The 26,035-nt window shown below is 43.3% G+C and overlaps 1 protein-coding gene across 1 annotated transcript in view; it reads right to left on the bottom strand.

The window, feature by feature from the left end:
• MYBPC3 (myosin binding protein C3) overlaps positions 1 to 24,133 on the bottom strand; it is a 201,763-nt gene extending 177,630 nt beyond the window's left edge. Inside the window, exon 1 of the mRNA XM_082271091.1 lies at positions 24,094 to 24,133. Coding sequence (XP_082127217.1) covers positions 24,094 to 24,118 — 25 coding nt within the window. The 5' untranslated portion in view covers positions 24,119 to 24,133. The remainder of the gene's footprint in view (positions 1 to 24,093) is intronic.
• Between the last annotated feature and the right edge of the window lie 1,902 nt (positions 24,134 to 26,035).

The following is a 26,035-nucleotide window of genomic DNA, read 5'->3' as shown; positions in this document are numbered from 1 at the left end:
GTACATGCTGAAAATACACTCTCCAGTGTCATTGTCAGCAGTGTTTATTACTAAAAAAAAGTTTATATATATATATATATATATATATATATATATATATATATATATATATTTATATATATACAGTATATATTTATATTTATTTATTTACATTGTATTACCCAAAAGTATTGGGACGCCTGCCTTTACACGCACATGAACTTTAATAGAATTCCAGTCTTAGTCTGTGGGGTTCAATATTGAGCCCACCCTTTGCAGCTATAACAGCTTCAACTCTTCTGGGAAGGCTGTCTGCAAGGTTTCGGAGCGGAGTGTGTCTATGGGAATGTTTGACCATGTGAGGCAAGGCCCTGATTTTGGACCAGAAGGCCTGGCTCGCAGTCTTTGCTCTAATTCATCCCAAAAGTGTTCTATCGGGTTGAGGTCAGGACTCTGTGCAGTGCCAGTCAAGTTCCTCCACCTCAAACTCGCTCATCCATGTCTTTATGGACCTTGCTTTGTGCACTGGTGTGCAGTCATGTTGGAACAGGAAGGGGCCACCGCCAAACTGTTCCCACAAAGTTAAGAGCATGAAATTGTACAAAATGTCTTGGTATGCTGATGCATTAGGAGTTTCCTTCACTGGAACTAAGGGGCCAAACCCAACCCTTGAAAGACAACCCTACACCATAATCCCCCCTCCACTGGTCCAAAATGATTTGGACCAGTGCACAAAGCAAGGTCCATAAAGACATGGTTGAACGAGTTTGGGGTGTTGAAACTTGACTGGCCTGCACAGAGTCCTGACCTCAACCCAATAGAACACCTTTGCGATGTATAAGAATGGTGACTGCGAACCAGGCCTTCTCGTCCAAAATCAGTGCCTGACTTAACAAAGGTGCTTCTGGAAGAATGGTCAAACATTCCCATAGACACACTCCTAAACCTTGTGGACAGCCTTCCCAGAAGAGTTGAAGCTGTTATAGCTGCAAAGGGTGGGCCAACTCAATATTGAACCCAACAGACTGGGTTCCAGACCAAGACTGTGCTGCCATTAAAGTTCATGTGCGTGTAAATATATATTAGAATATACTGTGTTCATATATGTATATATATATATATATATATATATATATATATATATATATATATATACATATATATATACATACAGTATCTCACAAAAGTGAGTACACCCCTCAAATTTTTGTAAATATTTTATTCTATCTTTTCATGTGACAACACTGAAGAAATGACACTTTGCTACAATGTAAAGTAGTGAGTGTACAGCTTGTATAACAGTGTAAATCTGCTGTCCCCTCAAAATAACTCAACATACAGCCATTAATGGCTAAACCGCTGGCAACAAAAGTGAGTACACCTCTAAGTTAAAATGTCCAAATTGGGCCCAAAGTGTCAATATTTTCTGCGGACACCATTATTTTCCAGCACTGCCTTAACCCTCTTGGGCATGGAGTTCACCAGAGCTTCACAGGTTGCCACTGGAGTCCTCTTCCACTCCTCCATGATGACATCACAGAGCTGGTGGATGTTAGAGACCTTGCGCTCCTCTACCTTTCTGTTTGAGGATGCCACACAGATGCTCAATAGGGTTTAGGTCTGGAGGCATGCTTGACCAGTCCATCACCTTTACCCTCAGCTTCTTTAGCAAGGCAGTGGTCGTTTTGGAGGTGTTTTTGGGGTCCTTATCATGTTGGAATACTGTCCTGCATCTCAGTCTTCGAAGGGAGGGAATCATGCTCTGCTTCAGTATGTCACAGTACATGTTGGCATTCATGGTTTCCTCAATGAACTGTAGCTCCCAAGGGTTGGGGGGGGGGGGGCATGCAATGATTTGGGGAAGACAGAGATCCTGATTTCTGCTTAGCAGGAAAGCAAGATCTCCATCTTGTCCCCTTGCAGAACAGCGATCTGCCTTGTTTACATAGGAAGAACGTAGTTCTGCCTCTCCCGTGGTTGATCGTGGGTGGCCGTCGGACATCGGGTCTGCCCGACCCATTGATTGACAACCCCACTAACCAATCACAGCCCGATGGCGCCTTCGAGTGGCTACTGAACAAAAAGACAGACAGGTACATTGTTTCGTGCAATAGTGTCACTTTGCCTCAGTATATTCACGGCGGCTGGTCCTTAAGTGGTTAATGGGCTCAAACGATATAAATCCAGTTTGTTTTCACCAAATGCCTTCACAAAACCCAGATTTTACCCCTATAAAAGTAGCAATGCCATCATTGCTGGGCTGTACATACCCTGTGCAGAGAAAGCTGTGGGAGGTACCCATCAGGCCCCACCCACTACAGGCTATCTGCAAAAAACTACAGGAGGGGGCGGAGACCAGACCAGTCACCCTGCACAAGAGGAGAGAGCAGCAGTGACCGGTCTTTATTACAGGAAGCAGAAAGTGTCACACTGGATTACTGCCCAGATCTGGAAGAAATACACAAAGCACACCAAGATTCAAGGAATAATAAGCATTACTCTTGTATTTAAATAATAGCTGCTTATCCCAGGGTTCAGCTTTAACTAATATATATCTGGTGTGGATGAGCCCATGAATCTTTGGCAGTGGGAAGCTGTGGTTGACTACAATGAACACAAAACACAGCTTCTGCCTTCCACCCACGACACAAAAGAAATGTGTTGTCTCTATATATATATGGATACACATAGTCTACTGAGTAAACAAATCGATTTTTTATAAAGATTGAAATAGAAATCCTGCAAATAAATAATCTTTCTTCATCATTTAGCCCAAAATTTATTCTGCTACATTTCATTGGTGAAGATATCCCAAATCAGTGTATAACATTTAGTCTCGTAGACACAGCCGGTGACAGATTGTACAGCTGTGCTGCCCCACAATTGGTGCTTCCTGACAGGACATTATATGATGACCAGTCAGGATGGGAAAGCATCTGCCGAGCCATCATTCGACTATAGGCTGGGCATGGAGTGGTTAAGGGTTCTCTTTTATTTTTTTCCCTAAATAACTTACATGTTAAACTTACCTGCTCTGTGCAGTTGGTTTTGCACAGAGCAGTCCAGATCCTCCCCTTCTTGGTCCCCCACTGTTCTCCTGGCAGCTCCCTCCTGCCCAGTGCCCCATAGCAAGCATCTTGCTATGGGGACACCCGAGCCGAGCTGCTTCTCCGTCTGTCCATTTACAAATGGAGTGCATCTCGGCTCTGCCCCCCAATCTCAGCCTTGGCCCCCTACTCTCTCTTAATTGGCTGTGATTAACAGTACCAGGGACCAATGGCTACTGCTGCTGTCTCAGCCAACGAGGAGGGGGAGACCCAGGAGAGCCGAGGCTCTCATGCAAATTGCTGGATCAAGATGGGGCTCAGGTAAGTATTGGGGGAGGGGGGAGGCTGAGGGTGCTGCTGTTTACCTTCATGCATAGAATGCATTTGCACAGGTTCACCAAAACTTGACAACAGAAGATTGTAAAAACGTTGCCTGGTCTGATGAATCTCGATTTCAGCTGCGACATTCAGATGGTAGGATCAGAATTTGGCATGGATCCAGCCTGCCTTGTATCAACGGTTCAGGCTGGTGGTGTAATGGTGTGGGGGATATTTTCTTGGCACACTTTGGGCCCCTTAGTACCAATTGAGCATCATTTAAGCGCCACGGCCTACCTGAGTATTGTTGCTGACCATGTCCATCCCATTATGACTACAGTGTACCCATCTTCTGATGGCTCCTTCCAGCAGGATAATGCACCATGTCACAAAGCTCCAATCATCTCACCACTGGTTTCTTCACCATGACAATGAGGTCACTGTACTCCAATGGCCTCCACACTCACTGATTCCCAATCCAATAGAGAACCTTTGGGATGTGGTGGAACGAGAGATTCGCATCATGGATGTGCAGCCGACAAATCTGCAGCAACTGCGTGATTCTATCATGTCAACATGGACCAAAATCTCTGAGGAATGTTTCCAACACCTTGTTGAATCTATGCCACGAAGAATTAAGGCAGTTATATATAACAGACTGGGGGCGGGTTCCTGACCAAGTTGAATTTCTTAAGAGCAGGGGAGGGAAGTGAGGTCAGTGACTTGGCTGTACTGTCTGAATAGACTGGCTGAATAGAATAGAAATAAAAATCTGAATAAAGACTCTCATATATATTTTTGGACTGTGTGCTTAGCTGTTTGCTTAGAATTCATATTCAAATTATTACCAAAAGATGACCCAGAAACTTGACCTTTAAATTGGGTTTGTATAGGGAAATCACTTCTCAGAAATTCTCAGTTTGTAATAATTAGCAGCAATCATATTGTAATAGGTTACTCAGTTTGTAATGAAAACCTATGGGGTGTGTGAGGAATTTCCGTACAGTATGATGATATACAGTATAATAGGAATTTCCTTCTTTCTCATTTAAAGTCCAACTCCAGTCAAAACTTTTGTTAAAGAAGGGAAAGGGCAGATTTTGGAGCTTAGCCATGATGCCCAGGCAAGTCAGCCCACAGTGCCAGAATGAAACTGTAGCAATGAGGAGTACAGAAGAGGCTATTAAAGATAATACGAGAAATCTTGTGGTGTTGGCTTTGGGGTAGGATGGTCAGGTTTAAAGCAAAATCCCAGAAAACAAATACCAACTGTGACAGGAAGTCAGGTAAATCTGTGGGTGTTCTCACAGACAGGAGATACATTTCTGCCTTGTTTAGACAATTCACCAATTACTATCAGGTGTTGGCTGCAGAGATAACCAGAAAGGTTTAAGGACGTTGGAAAGCTTCAGCTATTCAGAATGAGGCAATTAAGGCCTCTATAAGTTATCCTGAGGATGACTACTGATTGCTGCCTCCTGAGGCTTTGTGTGTTAAGGAGAGCAGTGAGCTGAGAGACTTCTGAAGGTGAGGTGGTGTTGACTTTTTCTGTGTGAAAGGAAAACAAATGGACTATTGGTCTTCTGCTGTATGAGCAGCAGTGTCTGTCCAGCAGTAGGTTGGGACAGACACCATAGGTAGGTTCCTGTGTTGTGAAGGTAGACGCCCCAAGTGGCCAGGGTTTATTTTATGTTTGTTTGATTTATGCTGTTTGGATGCTTGCACTTGTTTGCAGCAAATTGGAAGAATAAACCATAGACCGTTGTTTTCAACCACTCCTCGGCTGTCTCTCTGTGTAACGAACCCACCCAAGGGGTCACCCACACCCACTACCGAGCTAACCCCTTACACAACATATAGAAGCAATAATCACTTTCAATCCAGAACTTACCCCGCAATACCTCTTTTCTGCCACAAGATGTCCTTAGTCTAATAGCCAGCATTATTCAACCCACTTCCTCTGAGCCCCAACTGTCCCAGACTCCCTCCTGCCCAAGACTGGTCAAGACTGCCATCTGGCTTTTGATTGGTCTTCACCCGCTCTTATGCATTATATACTTTTTCTATTGTTGCTACTTTGTGGCTTTTATGCTGTTATCTAGGTTACTGCTTAGTTCTCTTTGTTCCGGTAGCCATATTGTTGATACCACTGTGATTTGTTGCTTATGCACTTTTATTTGACATTGTTTGTTATGTGTGTCAATGCCTTTCCACTGTCTTTGGCTTTCTAAATAGAAATACTGTATTTTCTGGCGTATAAGACTACTTTTGAACCTCAAAAAAATCCCCCAAAAATGGGGGGTCGTCTTATACGCCGAGTATAATATCTCCAAGGTAACTTAAGTATGAGTATTACCGGTAGATGAAATCTCTCAAGACGCTGGCTGTGTGGGAATCCTGTACCGGTATACCGTATGTACCGTAGCTCAGGCTACATACAGTGTACTGCGCTGAGCCAATCAGGGAGAGCGATGTATTCTATTATTGAATGCAAAGCCTACTCGGATTGGCGGAGTAACATCAGCCCGCCTCTCTGACTCTGCCAATCCGAGTAGACTTTGCATTCAATAATAGAATACATCGCTCTCCCTGATTGGCTCAGCGCGGTACACTGTATGTAGCCGAAGCTACGGTACATACGGTATACCGGTACAGGATTCCCACACAGCCAGCGTCTTGAGATTACATCTACTGGTAATACTTATACTTAGGGTACCTTGGAGATATTATGAAAGATTACATGTATTACAGTACTAGGGTACCTTTGGAGATCTATGAGAAATCTGATGTTGTTCAATGGTGTTGCCTTGCTTCGGAAGGGGGGTAGCCTTATACGGCGAGTATAGCCCAAAACCTATGTTTTAACTTGAAAATTAGGGGGGTCGTCTTATACGCCGGAAAATACGGTATTTGAAAAAAGACAAAAAAAATGCTGGGTAAAGATAAAAAATGAATAAAAAATTCAGAAGAAGAAAGTAAAAAATTCTTACACTACACTCGACTTCCGGCACACTTGCCTAGGCCAGAGTGACGTGACTGGTTCCTGGGAAAGCTCAGGGATACTAAATCATTGTACTAGAGTACATTCTCCCTGGATTTGGGGTGCTCAGCTTTCCCAGGACACCAAGTGATGTCACCCTCAACTATGCCAGCTTGCTGGAAGTTAGGTTGTAAGGTAAGAATTGTATACTTATTTATGCCAATTTCAACTTATTTTCTTTCACCTTAAAGGGTTAGTTCACCATTACAGAAAAAATGAAACAGTGAACTAACACTGTACTCCCCCCCCCCACATCTCCGCTTTGCTTACCTCCAGGGTTGCTGAGCTGTCAGTGCCCAGTGGTAAGGAGGGATCAGAGAAATGCACTGTGATGGATCTGACCAATGTCGGGACAAGGTCATCCACATGCCAAACTGCCCCCCCCAAATCAAGATGTATGAGCATTATGTGTCAGCAAAACTTCCTCACAAAAACACTGAGCACTAATCTTCATGCTTACCCCCTAACTATAAATCCCCCCTCCTCCCAGTACAAATCCACCCCCCTGCTGAAATCCTCCCTTTCTGTACAAATCTTTGCCTCCATCCCCAAATGCCCCCCCACGCCCAAAAAAAAAAATCTCCTAGCACAAATCTTCCCCTAAAATGTCACCTTCTAATACCCTTCCTCTCCCTCCCACTTCAAATCCCCCCTTTCCAGCACAAATTCCCCCCAAATCCCCCTCCTAGCATAGATCTTCTTCCCCCCACCCCCCCTCCTAACACAACCCCCTCTAAATCACCACTCTTAGCACACCCCCTCCGTGCCCAAATTTCCTAACTAGAATACACACCTCCTGCCTCCCCTGAAATTCTCCCTTCCTACACAAATCCCCTACCCCCCAATCTCCTTGTGGTGCCCACTCCCCCCCCCCCCCTTACATGATACCACAGCCGCCCTCCTGCCCGCCCCTTGTCCTGACCCTGGCTCTGACCAATCAGAATCACTCTGCTCTGTCCTCTAAGCACTGCACAGAGATGAGGAAGGAGAGCAGGGATGTGAAATCCATGAACCACTGCACCGACTGTGTGGGCACTGACAGCTCATCACCCAAAGAGGTAAGTATAGCAGAGATGGGGGACAGGGTGTCCAGTGTTAGTTCACCTTTTATTTTTTTTTGTAATAATACTTTAAACTAGTTTTTTTTGTTTTTTTGTTTGGTGGTGTGGTGACAGCTAAAAAGCCAGCCCTAAATTTTTCTTGTTCAAATATTTTATTGAAGGAAGAATAGCTAATATAACATGAACTGTACATAGTTAAAATACACCATGAGAACAAGGGTACAAAATGGTGCAGAATGACAACAGACCTTGGGTTTTTATACAAGGTTCACTTTAACAATCCATTATATTTTTTTGGGAAATGGTCCCTGCTTGTTTACTTAAAGTAAAATATATTTCCTATTTTTGCCCTTTAGATTCATGTTTAGCTGTTTACAGAATCTATTTTATTTTAGTGTGAATATCTCGTCTTCAAGACCATGGGTATAAAAACAAGTCAACCACATGGAATACAGAAATACAGGGGAATTTTATATTGAGGTTTTGCTTCCCTTTGCACAAACAGCCATGTGGTGGGTTAGCAGTCACCTGTACAGTTATTTGGAGATTACTTGCAGTTTCAACATTTTAGGCCAGGTTAGGACCACAAAAGAAGAAGCAGCTCCTAAGACCTCTGAACTTCAGCTCGCAGGTGCTAACTTCTCCAGGGTCCGTCTTTCCCATACACCATAAAGCAAAGTCTTAGGCTCCATTCACACTACCGCGACTTGTCAGGCGACTTGTCAGCCTGACAAGTCGCGGTCCGTCGCGGTCCATGCAGTGCTACAGGACCCGTTCTCATAGGAGCGACACAAGTCGCTCCGACTTAGAAAAAGGGTCCTGTACTACTTCGGGGCGACCTCGGAGCGACTTACATAGACATTCATTATATGAAGTCTGTGCAAGTCACGCCGAAGTCACGGTGCACGGGACTTCTGTGGTCGCCCCCGAAGTCGTGCCGCTTCAGTGTGAATGCGGTCTTAGAGCCGCACACTTATAAAAGGTAAAATCCACTTTATTGTTTAGCACATGTACAAGCACAGACACTCTATCCGGTATCCTCCCTCTAATATCTTTAACGCCCTACTGGGGCTTCATTGTAGAGTTGCAAGATTAAGCCCCAGTAGGGGACGAAACATGTTAGAGGGAGGATCCTGGATAGAGTGTCTGTGTTTGTACACGAGCTGAACAATAACGTTGATTTAACACCGTGGAAAGGGTGTGTGGCCCCAGGACTTTGCTAAACAAGTTACACAAAAAATGTTCTTCATCATAGAGGGGCATTTCTTTGGATGCCAAAGATTCTGGGACATTAACCCTCCACCCAATCACCCATATCTAGTTGCTAAGTTAGTTTTTGAAAGATTCTGGGATATTAACCCTCCACCCAATCACCCATATCTAGTTGCTAAGTTCGTTTTTTAAATGTCCTAAGCTAAAAGTCCCAAATACTCACCTTGGCCATATGCCACATTAATTTTATATCATCTTCATTACAGAGGAGGAGGCTCCTTCTCTTGGTGTCGATGTTACTGCCAGGGTGGTATGATCACTATCTATTGACTTTCCAGCAGTGAGGTTCTGGTTGGTGTGAACAGATATTGCTGTGTTGGATTCACCAGGTTGTCACTCCGGGAAGCAGCGACAGCAAGGAAAACAGGCATTGGAGTTAGGTGAGTTAAAAAAAGATTCAAAAGATACCTTTTAAGAGGCCGAATGAGTGAGAGGAGATGGTAGGGAGGAATGTGGAAAGAGGGGGCTCTGGCCAGAGATGGGCTTTAAAGAAGCTGTCTAGGAAGATCTATTTATATCTAAATTCTCCTCAAGCAGTTAGAATTTGTTAAGGGCTCGTTCACTAGGTGCGGTGATTGGTATTCTTCTGCATTGGATCAATGCCAGTCACCGTAAGGGCACACAGAAGACAATTGGTTTTTTATGTTCCAAGCAGTGCTCTGCAAAGGACCGAAGCTCACAGGCTTCATGTACTGTACATTTCTACACACCTCTGCTGAGTTGCAGTAAATATAAATTAATGACATTTAATTTTGACATTTAAATAAAGTTGGAAAACAAAAAGAAAAGAAAATAATGCACAGTGCAGTGTGCTTAAACGCGCATGACGCCACTCTATTCCGTGACCTTCAGCTGACACCTGGTGCTAACTTCTCCAGGGTCTGTCTTTCCCATACACCGTATAGCTAAGTCCTAGAGCTACACACTTCTGAAAGGTAAAATACACATTATTGTTCAGCACATGCACAAGCACAGACACTCCACCCAGGATCCTCCCTCTAATATGTTTATCCCCCTACTGGGGCTTAATTATAGAGTTGCAAGATTAAGTCCCAGCAGTGGCGGCCCGTCCGTTAGGGGCGCAGGGGCGCCGCACCCCCTATACATGCGTCCGGCCCCCTAAGCTACATGCAGGACGCCGGATGCATAAACACCACTTTATTCCATGACCAACTAACACCTGCCAGCACAGTAAAATCAGGCATTTTCCTGAGAGGAAATGAGCCCTAAAGGGATGTCTATGCTTAACCACTTCAGCTCCAGAAGGTTTACCCCCCTTCATGACCAGGCAGGGGCGTAACTACAGGGGTTGCAGGGGTTGCAATCGCAACCGGGCCCCATGCTCAAGGGGGCCCATGTGGCTCCCCTGTACACCTGAATAGGAGGGGCGGCGGGGGCAGCATGTAGAGAAATCACTGTCCTCCTTTTTCCTTCTGTAGCTGCAGGAGGAAAATGGAGGAGATTGGTTCCTCTGTATGCTGCCCCCACCACTCCTCCTATCCAGTTCACTTGTGTTCTGCTGTCTCTGGGCCCTGTGTTCCCCTCCCTCTCCTGCCGGCTGCTACAGGGGATATATCACAATAGAGAACCAGGAAGGGGTCGGTAAATATGTAATTTACCAGCTCCTTCCTTTTCTGAATGGACAGAGTCATAGTCAGTGACATTGTAAAAAAAATAAAATAAAATTATAAAAAATAATACAATTAAAATACCAAAAAATAAAAACTACCGACACCAGTGGGTGAACTTCCAGGATCGCAAAGGTCACACTTGCGACAGGGCCCTGGCATTCCACCACCGTGGGGAGGCCCCAAGATGGCAGGAAGGGGACCCACTGCAGAACTTGTGAAAGGGTCCCGCTGCAGGACCGTAATAAAGGGCCCCGCAAGGAGAGTAAAGGGCCCCAGGGCACCATGGTTTCTTGTACTGGGGCCCTGAAGGTTCTAGTTACGCCTCTGTGACCAGGCCATTTTTGTGATACGATACGGCACTGCTTTACTTTAACTAACAATTGCGCGGTCGTGCGACACTCTACCCAAATAAAGTGTTTGTCCTTTTTTTCCACAAATAGAGCTTTCTGTTGGTGGCATTTTATAACCTCTGCGGTTTTAATTTTTTGTGCTAGAAACAAAAAAAGACCAACAATTGTGAAAAAAAAAAACAATATTTTTTACTTTTTGTTATAAAACATATCCAATAAAAAAAATTAAAAAAAATCGAATTTCTTCATCAATTTAGGCCAATATGTATTCTGCTACATATTTTTGGTAAAACAATTTCCAATAAGCATATATTGATTTGTGCAAAAGTTATACCGTCTACAAACTATGGGATATTGTTATGGAATTTTTATTTATTTTATTTTTTTAATAGGAATGGCGGCGATCAGCAACTTATAGCGAGGCTGCAACATTGCGGGGGACAAATCGGACACTAATGGGCCATACACACTATACAATTGTCTTTGGATTTTTTCCTTTAGATTTACCAAAACCATATAATATGAGGTCAAATCTAAACACTTTCAATTTGTATGCATTCAGGCAGGCCCTTGCACTACATAGTTGAAGGTAAATGTAAAGGAAATCTAACAACAAAAGTTGTATAGTGTGTATCCAGCTTTAGGGGTTGATTTACTAAAACTGGGGAGTGCAAAATCTGGTGCAGCTCTGCATAGAAACCAATTGGCTTCCAGGTTTTATTGTCAAAGCTTAATTGAACAAGTTGTAGTTAGAAGCGGGTTTGGCTACCATGCACAGCTGCACCAGATTTTGCACTCTACAGTTTTAGTAAATCAACCCCTAAGTGACACTTTTTTGGGGAACCCATGACACCAATACAGTGATCAGTGATAAAAATATGCAATATCACTGTACTAATGACACTGGCAGAGAAAGGGGTTAACAGCAGGGGGCGATCAAAGGGTTAAATGTAGGGATGCACCGAAATGAAAATTCTGGGCCGAAACCGAAACCAAAAATGCAGAATGCCCTTGGCCGAAAAAACCGAAACGAAAAATGACTTTTTTCCCCCAAATGATTTTAAAATAGATAGAACAGGGGCACACGCCACAAACAGGCAGCGACCTACACCTGTAGCTGCCACCCTGTCACAGTATATGTACTGTGACTGGTTAGCAAATGGTACATTTAATTAAAATAGTGAAATAACACTCGCGCCAAGAAAGGTAAAAAGTGCGTGTGTAAAGCTGCGTATATATAAACGAAGGACTGCTGCTGTAGACAACCCGCAGGGGTGGGCAGTGAAAATAAATGTAATACAGATATTACCAACAGCGCATGTCTCGAAAAAAATAATAATAAAGTATCTGTGGTGGGTCGTCTATTGAGTCAAGACAATTGATACCAAGATATGTTGCATATAAAAATACTATTGTAAACTGTAAATTAAAACCCGCGCTTATGGTATAAAGTGAATAAAGGTGAGTAATGATTTTGTGCAGGTGAAATAAAATTGTAAAAAAATAATAAATGTATAATGAATTAAAAATATTAAAATAAAATAATGCAGCTTACTTACTCTCTAAGTAAAGCTTAGATGGAAGTATATGGTCAAATTTAAAACAGCGCTAGCATATAAAAATTGCAAACAGTGAATATAAATGATTGTGAACAAATTGGCATAAATAGCATATAAAATGTAAATAATGAGTCCTTTTTATAAAGTGTATTCAGATAACAGATGGTGGTGGACGCCGCTGATAGCGTTCCACTGCCGATCCAGGAAGTGTAGCCGGAAGTGACGATGCGTCAGAGCCGTACCGGAAGTGCGTCAACACGTTTCGCCCGCCTATTGGGCGTTTTCAAGGTCTGTTATCTGAATACACTGCGATCTTTTTACTGATGTTTGTGAGTATGTTTTTTTTATCTCTTTGGGGCAATAAATTGTTAAAGCATACTACACTATATGCGGTCCTTTTGTTTTTCTACTTGTGGTCCATGGAGGAGACTCGTACCAGTTCCACTTAAGGAGATACTAGCTGTCTTGTGATATCCCATAGAAGGAGGCTTGGTGTAACACTTCAATTGAAATTTCAAGCTATATATATCTGCTGTTGCGGTGATTAGGGAACCGAGAGGGGTCACCTGTCACCTTGGAGTTACCTTGTATAGTTTTATTTGCACTGGAGCACCTTTTGGATTTTATCACTTTATAAAAAGGACTCATTATTTACATTTTATATGCTATTTATGCCAATTTGTTCACAATCATTTATATTCACTGTTTGCAATTTTTATATGCTAGCGCAGTTTTAAATTTGACCATATAAAAATACTATTGCTCATATAAATCCTACTTGATAGCCTATCAGCTACCTGTCCCTGTTACCTAAAGTGCATATAACATTGCAACATACATATAAAGTGCTTAAACAGTGGATAAAATGAGTGCATTATTGTGCAACCAATACCAAGATCATCATGTGATATTATTAACAGCAATATTTGAATATTAGAAAGAAATGTTTGTGTTTTTATAAATGTCTGTAAAAAACGTCTTAGTTTCCTTGAAATTCATAGAAGAAAATGGTGAAGAATGGTGATAAGTGTCCAAAGAGTCCGAACAATAAATACAGTATTAATGTCCAATAAAAAAACGGTCAGATGAGAATTTCTAATAGTGCACTACTCCCTCCGTGCTTGTGCAACATAGTGTAGGCAATTAAAACTCACCGTAAGGTGTTGACCCCCAATACCTTACGGCAAGTGGGTCAGTAGAGCTTAGTAATAGATGTCCAGCGGGGTCCCATCCGTCTGCGTGCGGGTGGTCCTGGGTTTCTCCTTCCAGCCAATCAGCGGCCTCCCCTCTACCTGTGCACCCAGATAACGTTGTCTGTGCACATCACCGTGTATGAGGAGACGGACGTATCTGCAGTGTACAATTCTCCAATGTACTCTGAGGACCCAATAGACCACCCACCACAGATACTTTATTATTATTTTTTTGAGACATGCGCTGTTGGTAATATTTGGTTAATTGAATTACCAAGGGTATTTGTATTATGCAGCATGAGGGGTTAATGTATTGTCACTGATGCATTAGTGACCGACCAGTGGCAGTTAATTAACCCCTTTGTGCTGCATTAGTGCAACCAGTGTCAGTGCAACCAGTGTTAAATAACTGGATGCACTGACACTGGTTGCACTAATGCAGCACAAAGGGGTTAATTAACTGCCACTGGTCGGTCACTAATGCATCAGTGACAATACATTAACCCCTCATGCTGCATAATACAAATACCATTGGTAACCTCGTCTCAGCCCCCCCCCCCCCCCCTTGTCGGCACCTCCATGTCACAGGCAAACTCTCCGCTCCTCCTGTGTCCTTCCTTTCAAAAGTCCCGCCTCTGGCCGGCCTCCCTGTGATGTCACTACTACGACTATGTGCATGAATGAACTAACACACCGGGCGGGCGAGCGGCCGCTAATAGCTATAACTATGTGAGCCCTTCACTTCCCTGTCAGCGGAGATACCCGCCTGACAGGGAAGTGAAGGGCTCACATAGTTATAGCTATTAGCGGTCGCTCGCCCGCCCGGCGTGTTAGTTCATTCATGCACATAGTCGTAGTAGTAACTGGGAGGCGGGCCACCATCATTAATTTCGGCATCTTTAACCCATTTTCGGCTGAAATGGAATAGGCCCATTTTCGGCCGAAAATTTTGGTTGCCGAAATTTCGATGCACCACTAGTTAAATGTGTTCCTAGGTCCGTTCCCATCCAATTCCCCCACAGAGATCTATGGGAGTGTGAGAGCTGTGTCTCCGCACACAGCGGAGCCCATTTGACGGACACACTGTGTGAAAGGAGCCTAATAGAGAATTGTTTTAGAGCCACAAGTAGCGCCTTCATAGAGGTATATTTGACACAAATGGCCCTATGTGGGCTCAGACTATTACATAATTATTGGATTTTTCTGTGATCAATAAAAATGTCTTGGTGAAAGATAAAGGTGAGCTGGAAACAGGGCTGCTGTTAGAAATCACAGGGCCCGTACAGCCTACCTGACCGCCCACTCCCCCCAGAAATGATACACTAAAATCATTATTAGCACGCAGTTGCAGCAGGCTAGTGTGGGGATAAAGCAGGCAGTAAGGCTACAATATAACTCCCCAATGCCTGTCAAATGCTCTCTGAAGAGCGATCCAAATGCTGACCACTCTTTGGAGAGCAAAGAACATGTGAACGAGCTCTTATTGTTTTTTTTTTTTTTTTTTTTTTGAGATTCTTTAGAATTTTACATTAAATTTTATTTTTTAGATTTTTTTAACTGCCTTTGATGAAATATTAAGGGTTTAACAGACAGAGAAAAGAAATGAGGGGATAGATCTTCAATTCCTCTCTCTGCAGCCTCAGCTGCACAGATGAATGAATAGCAAGTGCTCAGATGCTTCCTGTTCATTCACAAACACAGTTTACTATGCTTCAGTAATGAATGAACATAGTGAGTGATCAGTACCAATCACTTACTATGTTCATTCAGGAAGGTAAGGGGCCGGAAAATATGACAGTTTACTGCCCCCTGCTCTTCATCCTGAAATGAACCCCCCCCCCCCCCCCTGTGTGCCCTCGGCAGCTAGGAGGAGGGAAGAGGAGGAAAGACAGAGGTGCTGCAAGGGAAAGGGCCAAGACAGCAGGGGGGTGGGGTTGATCAGAGCAGTAGGAAGGGGAGGATACAAGTACTAGATCCAGGGAAAGGAGAAGAGAAGAAGCCAGCAACGTAGCAGGGGGAGCCACAAGAGGATCAGTGTCAGCGATAAGGCAGTACAGTTGGTCCTCCTGCCTGGCAGGTGCCCGGGACCCACTTTTGAATTCTGGAATGCCAGCTATACTGCCTTATCAGTGGCCCTGGCTGTAAATGGAAATATACAGTATGTTCTTTGTTGACTTTCAGTAAGCTAGATCAAAGACACTACTCCCATGCTCAAATCCCCCAATACAATGCCCAGGGACTGACCTCCTGAATTTGCATAGGAACTTCAGGGAGCTCCATGGCTGTTAAAGCTGTAGTATACCGCTTTTTTTGACTTTTAACTACAGGTAAGCCTATAATAAGGCTTACCTGTAGGTGCTATTAATATCTCTTAAACCTACACGGTTTAGGAGATATTTGCTTTGCATGCAGCCGCTGACACATGCGCTCTGAAGGTCCGGTGGACCTTTAGAGTTCCTTGCCGGGAATTGCCGGAAAATGACTCCCGCTCGCATGCGCGGGAGTGACGTCATCGCGGCTCCGGCCGGAGCCGCCGAACCCGGAAGAGACGCCGAGGGATCATGTCCGCTCCCACAGCGGTGTCCAGGGATCCGTGTTGGGGCTTCGTTCTAAGGTAAGTGTTTCATAATGAGCTAGTATGCGATGCATACTAGCTCATTATGCCTTTGTCTTGCAGGTTTTTTTTTTCTCTTTGAGTTTACTACCGCTTTAAAAGAGAAGGGTGTGTACTGGCACCACATGTGGATCAGCAAAAGTATTATTTTATAGTGACACCACAACTCAACATTGAATGGTCACCAGGTGGAGCCTTGTGGGCAGCCTTTGGTTTCTTCTGTGTCCTTAATATTCCAGCTCTTGTCTCCTGTTCACTTAGGACTATTGGGTGGTCTGTCCTTCTGTTATAATTAGGGCTGTTTTTTCAACTGGAACTTGGTAGAACTCAGTTCCACCCCCTTTGGCTCAGACCTTCTGCTCCCTGCTCACCACTATCGATCAAACACAGAGATCTGGCTTCCTGTGTTTTCCAGGTGAGGTGTGGGGACAAAGGAGATGTCAGTGCCTGGGGTGTAGTATGAATGCTGACACCCCCACTGGATGATCTACCTGCAAGTGAGAGAGGCGAAGCCATCTAAAGTGTGAGGGGAGGTACTAGAGAAGAAGAGGGGTAAAAGTAAGATGTGGATGGGGGATGCAGAACTAAGCAGCTGTTGAAGAAGGCTCAACTCTGTACTCTGTGTGTAGTGCACCCCTGAACCCTGTACTGTATACGTAGCACACCCCTGAACTCTGCACTCTATGTGCAAAGCACCCCTGAACCCTGCACTGTATACGTAGCACACTCCTGAACTCTGCACTGTATAGGTAGCACACTCCTGAACTCTGCACTCTGTGTGCAACCCCACTGAACTCTGCACTCTGTACATAATGCAATCCTTGTATTTGATGCCCCGGTAAGGCCCTCCCACTGTTAGTGAAATTTTGACCAGTTTTGGGAGGGGTTTTTTTTTTGGGGGGGGGGGGCAGGGGTTGTGGTTGAGTTCCTGCACCTTTTTTCTGAGAAAAAAAAGCCCTGGTTATAATTTTCATGAAATCCAAAAAGGATAGTGAGCCCTTGGCAATCTAATAGCTTTGCCTCCCCCCATTCCAGGCCACCTTCCAAATACGTGTCCTGTTATACGACAAATACGAATACCCTCAATTAAACCTTCTCTATTACCACTTTATTCTTCAAAGCTTACAGACAACCAAACACTTTTTCATAGGGACCTCTGGTCACCCAGCTAGGTTGTCTTATGAGTGATCCAGCCCTACTGAGACCCCCTATGATGGTTACAGAAGGAATGAAGACCCAGGAACTCAGTGCAGAGGTCTCATCAATAAAGCCTTCAAGGGATATGAAAAAAGTCAGCATCCACCGAAAACTGAAATATCAGTTTTGGATAGACTGACCCTTTAACAATTCTAGCAACATAAGTTTAGAGGAAGTAAAACAATGGATCGGTGTTAGCAAAAAATAAATGAAATTCCACGCACAGGGCCACAACCTTTAAAGAGCCACTAAACATTAATGACAAATTTGCTTATGTCAAAAAGCTCCAATGTGTACATATAAATATATCAAACTTTTAAGAACGGAGAAATGAAAGAGTTGACTGGAACAGTATTTTTTAGTACACAGAGAACAACAGGTGACATAGCGGACCTCCATCACATTATGGAATTCTCTTTTCTAGACCTTTCTGTATGATAAGGTTATTATAGGCTGGTTCATGTAGGATAGCTTTTTTAACTTTAACCTACAGTAGCTCCCTTGCTTAACAAACCCCTAATATAGAACCCCTACTATGTCTTGTATATCATGAGCCATAAATACCAACGTTTTCATCTCCCCAAGCCGACATGCAGCTGCCACATGATTTACAGCACTGGCCCTAGGGACATAAGGGCAATTATTAGAATGTTATTCTGTCCAGGTTTTTGCCCTTATGAGATAGACATCGCTACTATAAACCAGTATTCTGTATGCAGTACTAATTTAGAGTATATGGAAGAGGATTGAGAACTGTGGGCTAAAACCAGTTAAACAATCGGTTTACCAAAAAATTATTATACTAGACAATAGTTTTTTTTTTTTAAATTTAATTATATCCTTTTTTTTTTTTAGTTTGTAGAGATTCTAGGGTTCCCAGCTCCACCCACATGCTGCAGTCATAGGTCTTCCTCTTCCTGTTTTATTCCTAATTTATGTCATTATAATATTTGACATTGATTTGAGGATCATGCAGCTTTGCCCTAAATCAGGGGTCTCCAAACTATGGCCCTCCAGTTGTTCAGGAACTACAAAACCCATCATGCCTAGTCATGTCTGTGAATGTCAGAGTTTTACAATGTCTCATGGGACGTGTAGTTCCGCAATAGATGGAGGACTTTAGTTTGAAGATTCATGCCCTAATTGTTGGTCATACAAATACTGATTTGGTTGTTCAACAATCGATTGTTTGTTTTAACATTCTGAATCGAACATTTGTCAATCATTTTTACTAGCAGTTTTATTTTGTTTCTTTAAACTAATTGAAACTGATTATTTTTGCTTATGACGATATGTATTTAAAGGGTAACTCCACTTTCGTGGGGGGGGGGGGGGGGATAGAAAATAAAGAAAAAACTATATAGCGTATACAATTGTGACACAAATCATATTGTAATTGAATGTTAATGTTGAATGCTAATAAAAATCACCATTCCTTTTCAATCTGCAGCGCTGTCATTTTCTGAAAATGAAATATATGGCTACCTGGAGTTGTTCTGTACACAGAATGTATACTGACCACACCCCAGAAACATAATTTCCTGCTTGTGTGATTGGCTCACTGATTTTCCCAGAAGTCTGCCTAAGATACAAGTCAGATTTCTGGCATCCCCTGCAACAAAAATTAAATTTTTGGTGAGATACTCCCAAAAGGAACACGTCTAAAGGGATGCAGGCCCAGCAGTTCTCCTCTATAGAGCCCTGCAACTGCCACAGATAATAGATAATTATGAAACCACTCCCATTTGACCCAATCAGGAAGAAGGAACAAACAATGTTTTCTTCAGAATAACAAAAGGTAGGAATCTGCAACAAAGTTTGTTAAAATCCTTGTAATGTACAGAGATCACCCAGAGGGGAATGTTTTTTTTTGCAACAAAAGTGGAGTTACGCTTTAAACTGATATTGTAGTGTAAATTTAAAGATAGCAGCTATCGGATAGGCTGGAAAATGCCAATCCTTTTGAAGCTGACTGTTATATGTGGAGCAATAGATAGATTTAGCAGGTATTATTTTCAGTTTTTGTTAATTTTTTCCAATAAACTTTTGCGAATAAAGGCAAGTGGACATGCAAAATCACCACCTGTGTTGTATCAAATAGCCATTTCAGGTATCTGATTAGTTAAAATGTTGATACTGAATGGTTGATTGCATAGAAATTGAGGTGATAGGACTGCAGATGGAGGGATGAGACTAGGTGGGAAGGGCACAGATGGGAGATGGTCTCATCGCTGAATTCCCAAGATACCAAAGAGGTCACTGTATTGGTTAACCTACGAGACTACACATCACTAGGACAAGTCAGCCCAATAAGCATTGGATGGATTCATTCCTATCTTAAAGAGCCACTCCAACTAAAACTCAATAGAGGGTTGCGAGATTACATTTGTGGCTAGCACTTCCACCTGGCACCACTAGGGCTGTCAGTTGGAATCCCAACCATGGCACTACCTGTCTGGAGTTTGCGTGTTTTACCTGTGTCTGCGTGGGTTTCTACTGGGGTCTCTGGTTTCCTCCCACACTCCAAAGACATGTTGGTAAGTTAACTGGCTCCTCTCCTATTTGGCCCTGGTATGGGTGTGTATGAATGTGAGTTAGGGGCCTTTAATTTTAATCTCCTGGAGAGCAGGGACTGATGTTAATGCACAATATATATATATATATATATATATATATATATATATATATATATATATATATATATATATATATATATATATTTATATGTGTGTGTGTGTGTAATGAGCTGCTTAAAATGTTGGTGCTATATACCTGTATAAATCAAAAAACAAATACATTTTTAATGGCTTCCATTCATCCTTTCTCTGGAACCTAAAAAGCAATACCAAGCATGCAATACAAAATGTAATGTAAACTATAGTGTTGGAAACATGAAGGAATAATGGTATTTCATACTACAGTCTTTTTGTTTCAAACACAGGAACTGGGCAGGAGCGTAAGACTAGGGATCGACCGATTATCGGCAAAGCCGATATATTGAGGGCCAATATGCACTATTCCCGATATATCGGAATCAGGACCTGAGGTTACCGATATTGCTGATATTTCGGGAAAGTGCTTGTACCGGAGTGATGCCTGCAGCTAGAGGCATCACCCCAGTACCGGCGTCCATAGCCGATGGTCGGCTGTCTTGTAATGACAACCGATGTGGCTGAGAAGCTGCTTAGCTGTCATTACAAAGAGCGGGAGGGGACGCCCTCCCGCTGCCTTCCGCGGCTCGCCCGGGTCTCCCATCCCACCAGCCTGCACGGCCGTCGAAGACCCGATTAAAGCCACATTCGGCTCTGATCGGGTGTCCATGCAAAAACCCGGAAGTGATGTTATGAGTGACATCACTTCCGGGTACTCGGCGCCAGATTAAAAAAAATGACAGCATTCAAAACAGCCAGACTTGCCGTTTTGAATGCTTTTAAGTGCAGAGGAGGGGAACCCCCAGATCCCTCCACAAGAATACCGAAAAAAAAAAAAAAATATCAGCGCATATCGGCCGATACAGATATGCATTGGTCAAAATATCGGTATCGATACCGGCAACGTAAAACCGATATTGGTCGATCACTACTTAAGACAGAAAGAAGCATGAAGTTAAAGTGGTTGTAAAGGCAGGTGGTTTTTATCCTTACTGTATTCTATGCAGTAGGGTAAAAAACTTTAATGCAGCTTTCCCCGCAGCCCCCCTAAATACATATCTGAACCCGATCTCGATTCAGCTCTCTCACTCCTCGTTGGCTCAGATACAGCAGAGGGAGCCATAGATTCCAGCTGCTGTCAATCAGAGCTAGTGACAAGGGAGCGGGGGGCAGGGCAGAGCCCCACTCTGTGTGTTATGGACACACAGAACGGAGCTCTTGAGCAACTCGCTATGAGAGGCACTCAATAGGGAAGGTGAAGCCAGTGGGCGCCAGCGGGGGACCCCAGAAAAGGAGGATCAGGGTTGCTCTGTGCAAAACCATTACACAGAGCAGGTAAATATAATATGTTTGTACTTTAATTAAAAAGAGAAGCACGCTTTACAATCACTTTATTTCTGTTTACTTTCTTATACTTACTTTAATTCTACTTACTCTAATTACTTCTACAGTTTTCTTCTGTTTGATCTGTGATCACTACTAACCAAGCCCTTATATGAGCCAATACAGCAGTGCAGACATGGGGTAGAAATTAATCTTTATCCAAGCCACAAACCTCACATCTTACTAAGAAAAGAGAAACATCAAAACCAACACCAGATTTTAGCGATAAAAAAATATTCCCCCCAACATGAGACAAAAGAAAACCTTCCCCAAGAGAGACCTGGAGCCTGTACATGCTGACGTCCCATTCTAAAAATGCTGGTTGCTTGGCTATCGTGTTAATCTGGCTTTAAATCTATGACCCCGAACAAGTATGCCGATAAGGACATCTACCTTTATTTTGAAACTCCTGATCTGCACACCTGCTTCAGGTAGACGACTCAATGGGGGGATTTACTAAAACTGGAGAGTGCAAAAGCTGGTGCAGCTCTGCATAAAAAACAAACAGCTTCCATGTTTTATCATAGCCTTAGAGCCGGTTCACACTACCACGACCAGAAAGTCGCCCCATGAAGGAGCGACTTTTTAACAGAGACTTGTAAGAGACTTGTCGGTTCACACTAGGGCGACACGACTTCGGGCTAGTTATGCCGTCGCCCGTGGACCGCAACTTCGGCGCGGCTTGCAACAACTTCACATAATGGAAGTCAATGCAAGTCGCTCCGATGTCGCCCCGAAGTAGTACAGGAACCGTTTTCTAAGTCGGAGCGACTTGAGTCGCTTCTATTAGAACGGTTCCAGTTGCACAGCACGGTCCGCTACTTGTCAGGCGACCAAGAGACTTGTAAGAGACTTAAATGATAGGCGACTTTGTCTGTGGGGAATGCCTAGCTAATCTTTTTCTTCTTCCTGGAAAGTCTGATCACAGTCGCTTGAAAATAGATAAGGATCCGACTTAGAGGCGACTCCCATTGAAGTCTATGTGCACAAGTCGGATAGAGGTCGCCTTGAATTAGTACAGGAACCTTTTCTGAAGTCGGAGCGACTTCAGTAGTGCATATTAAGACGGCTCTCATTCATTTACATTGAATTTGTAATGACAAGAGACTTGGAGCGACTTGAGGGCACACAAGTCGCGTCCCAAGTCGGAGTAGTGTGAACTGGCTCTTATTGAACAAGCTGAAGTTAGAAGCTAATTGGTTACTATGCACAGCTGCACCAGATTCTGAGTGCTTCAGATTTAGTAAATCTCCCCCAGGAGGTCAGCATTTGAAATCAAATCCCTCTCTCCTATTTTCTCCCTCAGTTGTCCTTCTTTTTGGTATGATGTACAAACCTATATACCAAATGTATTAGTTTGTGTTCAAAACCGAAGAGATGTGCAATTCAGATGCGTTCCCATAGAAGGCGATGAGCCTGGTATTAGCATCTAAATCATACCTCAGTGCCAAGAAAACGCACAGGTTTCTTTTTTAATTTGCAGCAAATTTCCACTGCTGCTGCCCCACATGTATGTGAACCAGCTTCATTGAAAGCCAGTTTGGTTCACATGTCATGCAAATCCGATGGGGTGCAAAACGCATTCAATCGCATATATGTGACCGGAGCCTTATTTATCTAGAAAAAGTGTTTTACAGAACTACGCCTTTCACCCAACCCTCTCTTGTTGAAAAGCTAGTAGGATTGAACAGTCATCATAAAAAAAGCACCTGCACCTGTGTTCAATCCTTATAGTCCATGTAACCGGGGGGCATGTCAGGGGCGTGTCATTTGCCTCCATACTTTGTAAACCCGAACACAAAACTGTTCCCTACCCAGCTGCTGGAAAATGAAATGCTGACTTCAAACATTACAGAATAGCTAACAAATAATTATTTTTCAATCTACATCAGAAATAAGTTAGCTATGTTGGGGAACTTCACATCTCTGCTTGCTCTGGGTCATTTCATTCCACAACTAATCCTACATGGGACGATTATCTGCAAAGAAATTTTAGACTTTCTTTGATGACAATGTTTCTGATGTGCAAGGCCACCACATATCCACTTTGGCGTCAAACAGCTGGCACGAACGATCACACAAGGTTCCCCATCAGCACTTTTCTAAGGCTTTGATATGATGATAGTATTTTGCCTTACGTATTTCATTTTACCACCCACTCAGAATGCCATGTGGTAGATCTGTGCACCACCCAAGATGGTCAAATGAGTCACAAATGGCTTCTCACAGCCTGGAGAAATGTCAAGTGGTTGCTTCTGCTGTATCATCAGCATTACAAGCTTAAAGCATAATAAACTTGTTTCTAGCATTGATCCGACTTTGCAATAGATGCTCAGTAATAAATCCCCCATCCTATGCCTAAGTATAGTAAGTATACTCTAAGTACATCCTAACTCTTCCCTTACCGTTAGGCCATTTATCTATTTAATCCCAGCAGCTAATCCTTGAGATGGTAGGAATATAAAATGATGCTTGTAATAACACATTAATTCTACAGCCCTCAATGTACACATATACGTCTCAAATGACCGAGGCTGGTACAGCTGTTGTAATGAAATACATAGGAATGTGACAGTTCATTAAATATAATCTGATTTCTCTAACCCAGCCCTGGGATATCTATTCACACCATGCCCAAATGTCATTTGAAGGTGACCCATCGAAGTCCAGAGCAACATGCAACTACTGACAGCTAAGTCTCCATCCCAAAACATCCCAGGTAGTTTAATTCCAAGGTCGTTATTTCTGAATGTCCTCTTTGTAAATGACATAGTGGCCTCCCAACTTGTCCCATGTACCTGTTTTCTTTGCAGGCTCGGGCATCCTTGCTCAGCCTGGACAGAAACACCCAGAAAGAGGTCAACGAGCTCAGCAGTAGCACTCTAGTCTGGAGCAGAGGCTGGAATGAGGCTACTGAGATTTACAGACCCCCTTAAAAAAGTAAGATAGAGAGAAACCCAATGTGCTCCACCCCTCCCTCACTCTCTCCTGTTGTCACACAGTCCTGTCACCTTCTCAGCAGCAGACCTCACTTGACAGGATATATCAGCTGAGATATATATAGCCAAGCTGCCAGTGCCTTGAAGTTTGCCCTCTGGTCCCACTATGGTTTTGTGCTGTCTAGGGGGGTTTCTGGCCTGTAAGAGGTCCATTGTCCCAATCAAGGCTGGCATCATGGGTCTGACATCAGTACCTAGGCTAGCTTTATAATTCTCATAAATTTCCAGCACCACTCTCATTCTTTCTGGTCACCATTGTATCCTCATCACTTGCTGACTCAAACAGCCGTGCTGATAGCTCCTGTCATTTTGCAGCTGACCTTGTGTACACACAGAACAAGTACCCAACCTATATAGACATTACAGCTGAGTGTAACCCCCAGCAAATGTTTTATCGAAATAAAAAGACTGTCAGGAAAACTTCAGTCTCCAGCTGGACTGCTTTCTTTCCACTTATCTACAGCAGAGAGAAAAAAGTTAGTGTAGACTGTAGAATATTAGATTCAACAGCATGGCCTGTACAGTGTGCATTATATATTTAGTCTCTAGTTATTTTAAGCCTTTTTAGGACTCTATGGTCTGCTACAACCTTTGCTACAGTGCCATATAAATATTACAGTTTTACTTTTTTTTTTTTTAAGGCAAGCAGCATTTACTTAGTGGAGGATTTTTAGTGTCAGGCATACATAACCCATTTATTTCTATTAAATATATATATTTATTGATGCAGATTTTTACAAATTAAAATTTGCTTTATGGTACTCAAACATCATCATCAAAAAAAATCAGACCTATCCGGAGAGGTCTATTAAAGCGGAGTTCCACCCAAAAGTGGAACTTCCGCTTTAAATAGTCCTAACCCCCTGACATGCCACATTTGGCATGTCATTTTTTGGGGGAGAGGAGCGGGTACCTAGTTTTGACATATACCCTCTCCCACTTCTGCTCGGAGCCCGCAGCGCCCTGAGCGGAAGTTCTCCTCTCCCTCCCTGCAATCTTCTGGGACATGTCAGAGGTCCCAGAAGATTGCCGGCCAATCACGATGAATAGCGCAACTCGCGCATGCGCAGTGCGTACCCGGCTGTGAAGCCGCAAACTGTCACAGCCGGGTGCCCACATCAGTGATGCCAGTGCCGCGGAGCAGAGAGGGAGAAGACGGCGCATTGCTGGACCGTGGGACTGGTGAGTGTGCGGTTAGGCTGGAACTCCGCTTTAAGTCTAGTAGCATGCTACTACCATGTATTTAATATTTTATTAATGCCTCGCACCAAAAAAGTCACACTAAGTAAATATTGTATGTCTTTAGTATCATAAGGGATCACCCACCAATCCACTTTAAAGCAGGAGTAAACCCATCGATTTAACGGTTTCAAAAAAGTTACATTCCCAGCCAGGACGTGTCCCGGAAATGTCACATTGGTAGTGCTCGCAACCAAACTGTCAAACCACCACCATGTGCAGCATCATGACAGTTAAAGATTAAACAGAGACCAAGATGGAAGCTTCCTTGGCTGAAAACAATAGGAGGGTTTACTTCCACTTTAAAGTGGAGTTCCACCCTAAAATTATACTTACCTCCATCTTCTTGCTCCGGGTCACCTGAAAAACAAATGGATAATCGCAATTTTTTTTTTTTTTTTACTTACCTTGTTTAGAAGAAAATATACTCACCTTACTTCCTCTTCCTCCCGTCGGCGGCCACGGCGATTCGTCACTTCCTGGCTTGCAATGATTCCTGGGA

Source organism: Pelophylax lessonae, assembly GCF_965119305.1.
Source record: "Pelophylax lessonae genome assembly, chromosome: 10".
In the NCBI taxonomy this organism is placed as follows: Eukaryota; Metazoa; Chordata; class Amphibia; order Anura; family Ranidae; genus Pelophylax; species Pelophylax lessonae.
The sequence above is the reverse complement of the archived record's forward strand: the minus strand, read 5'-3'. Positions and strand labels throughout refer to the sequence as shown.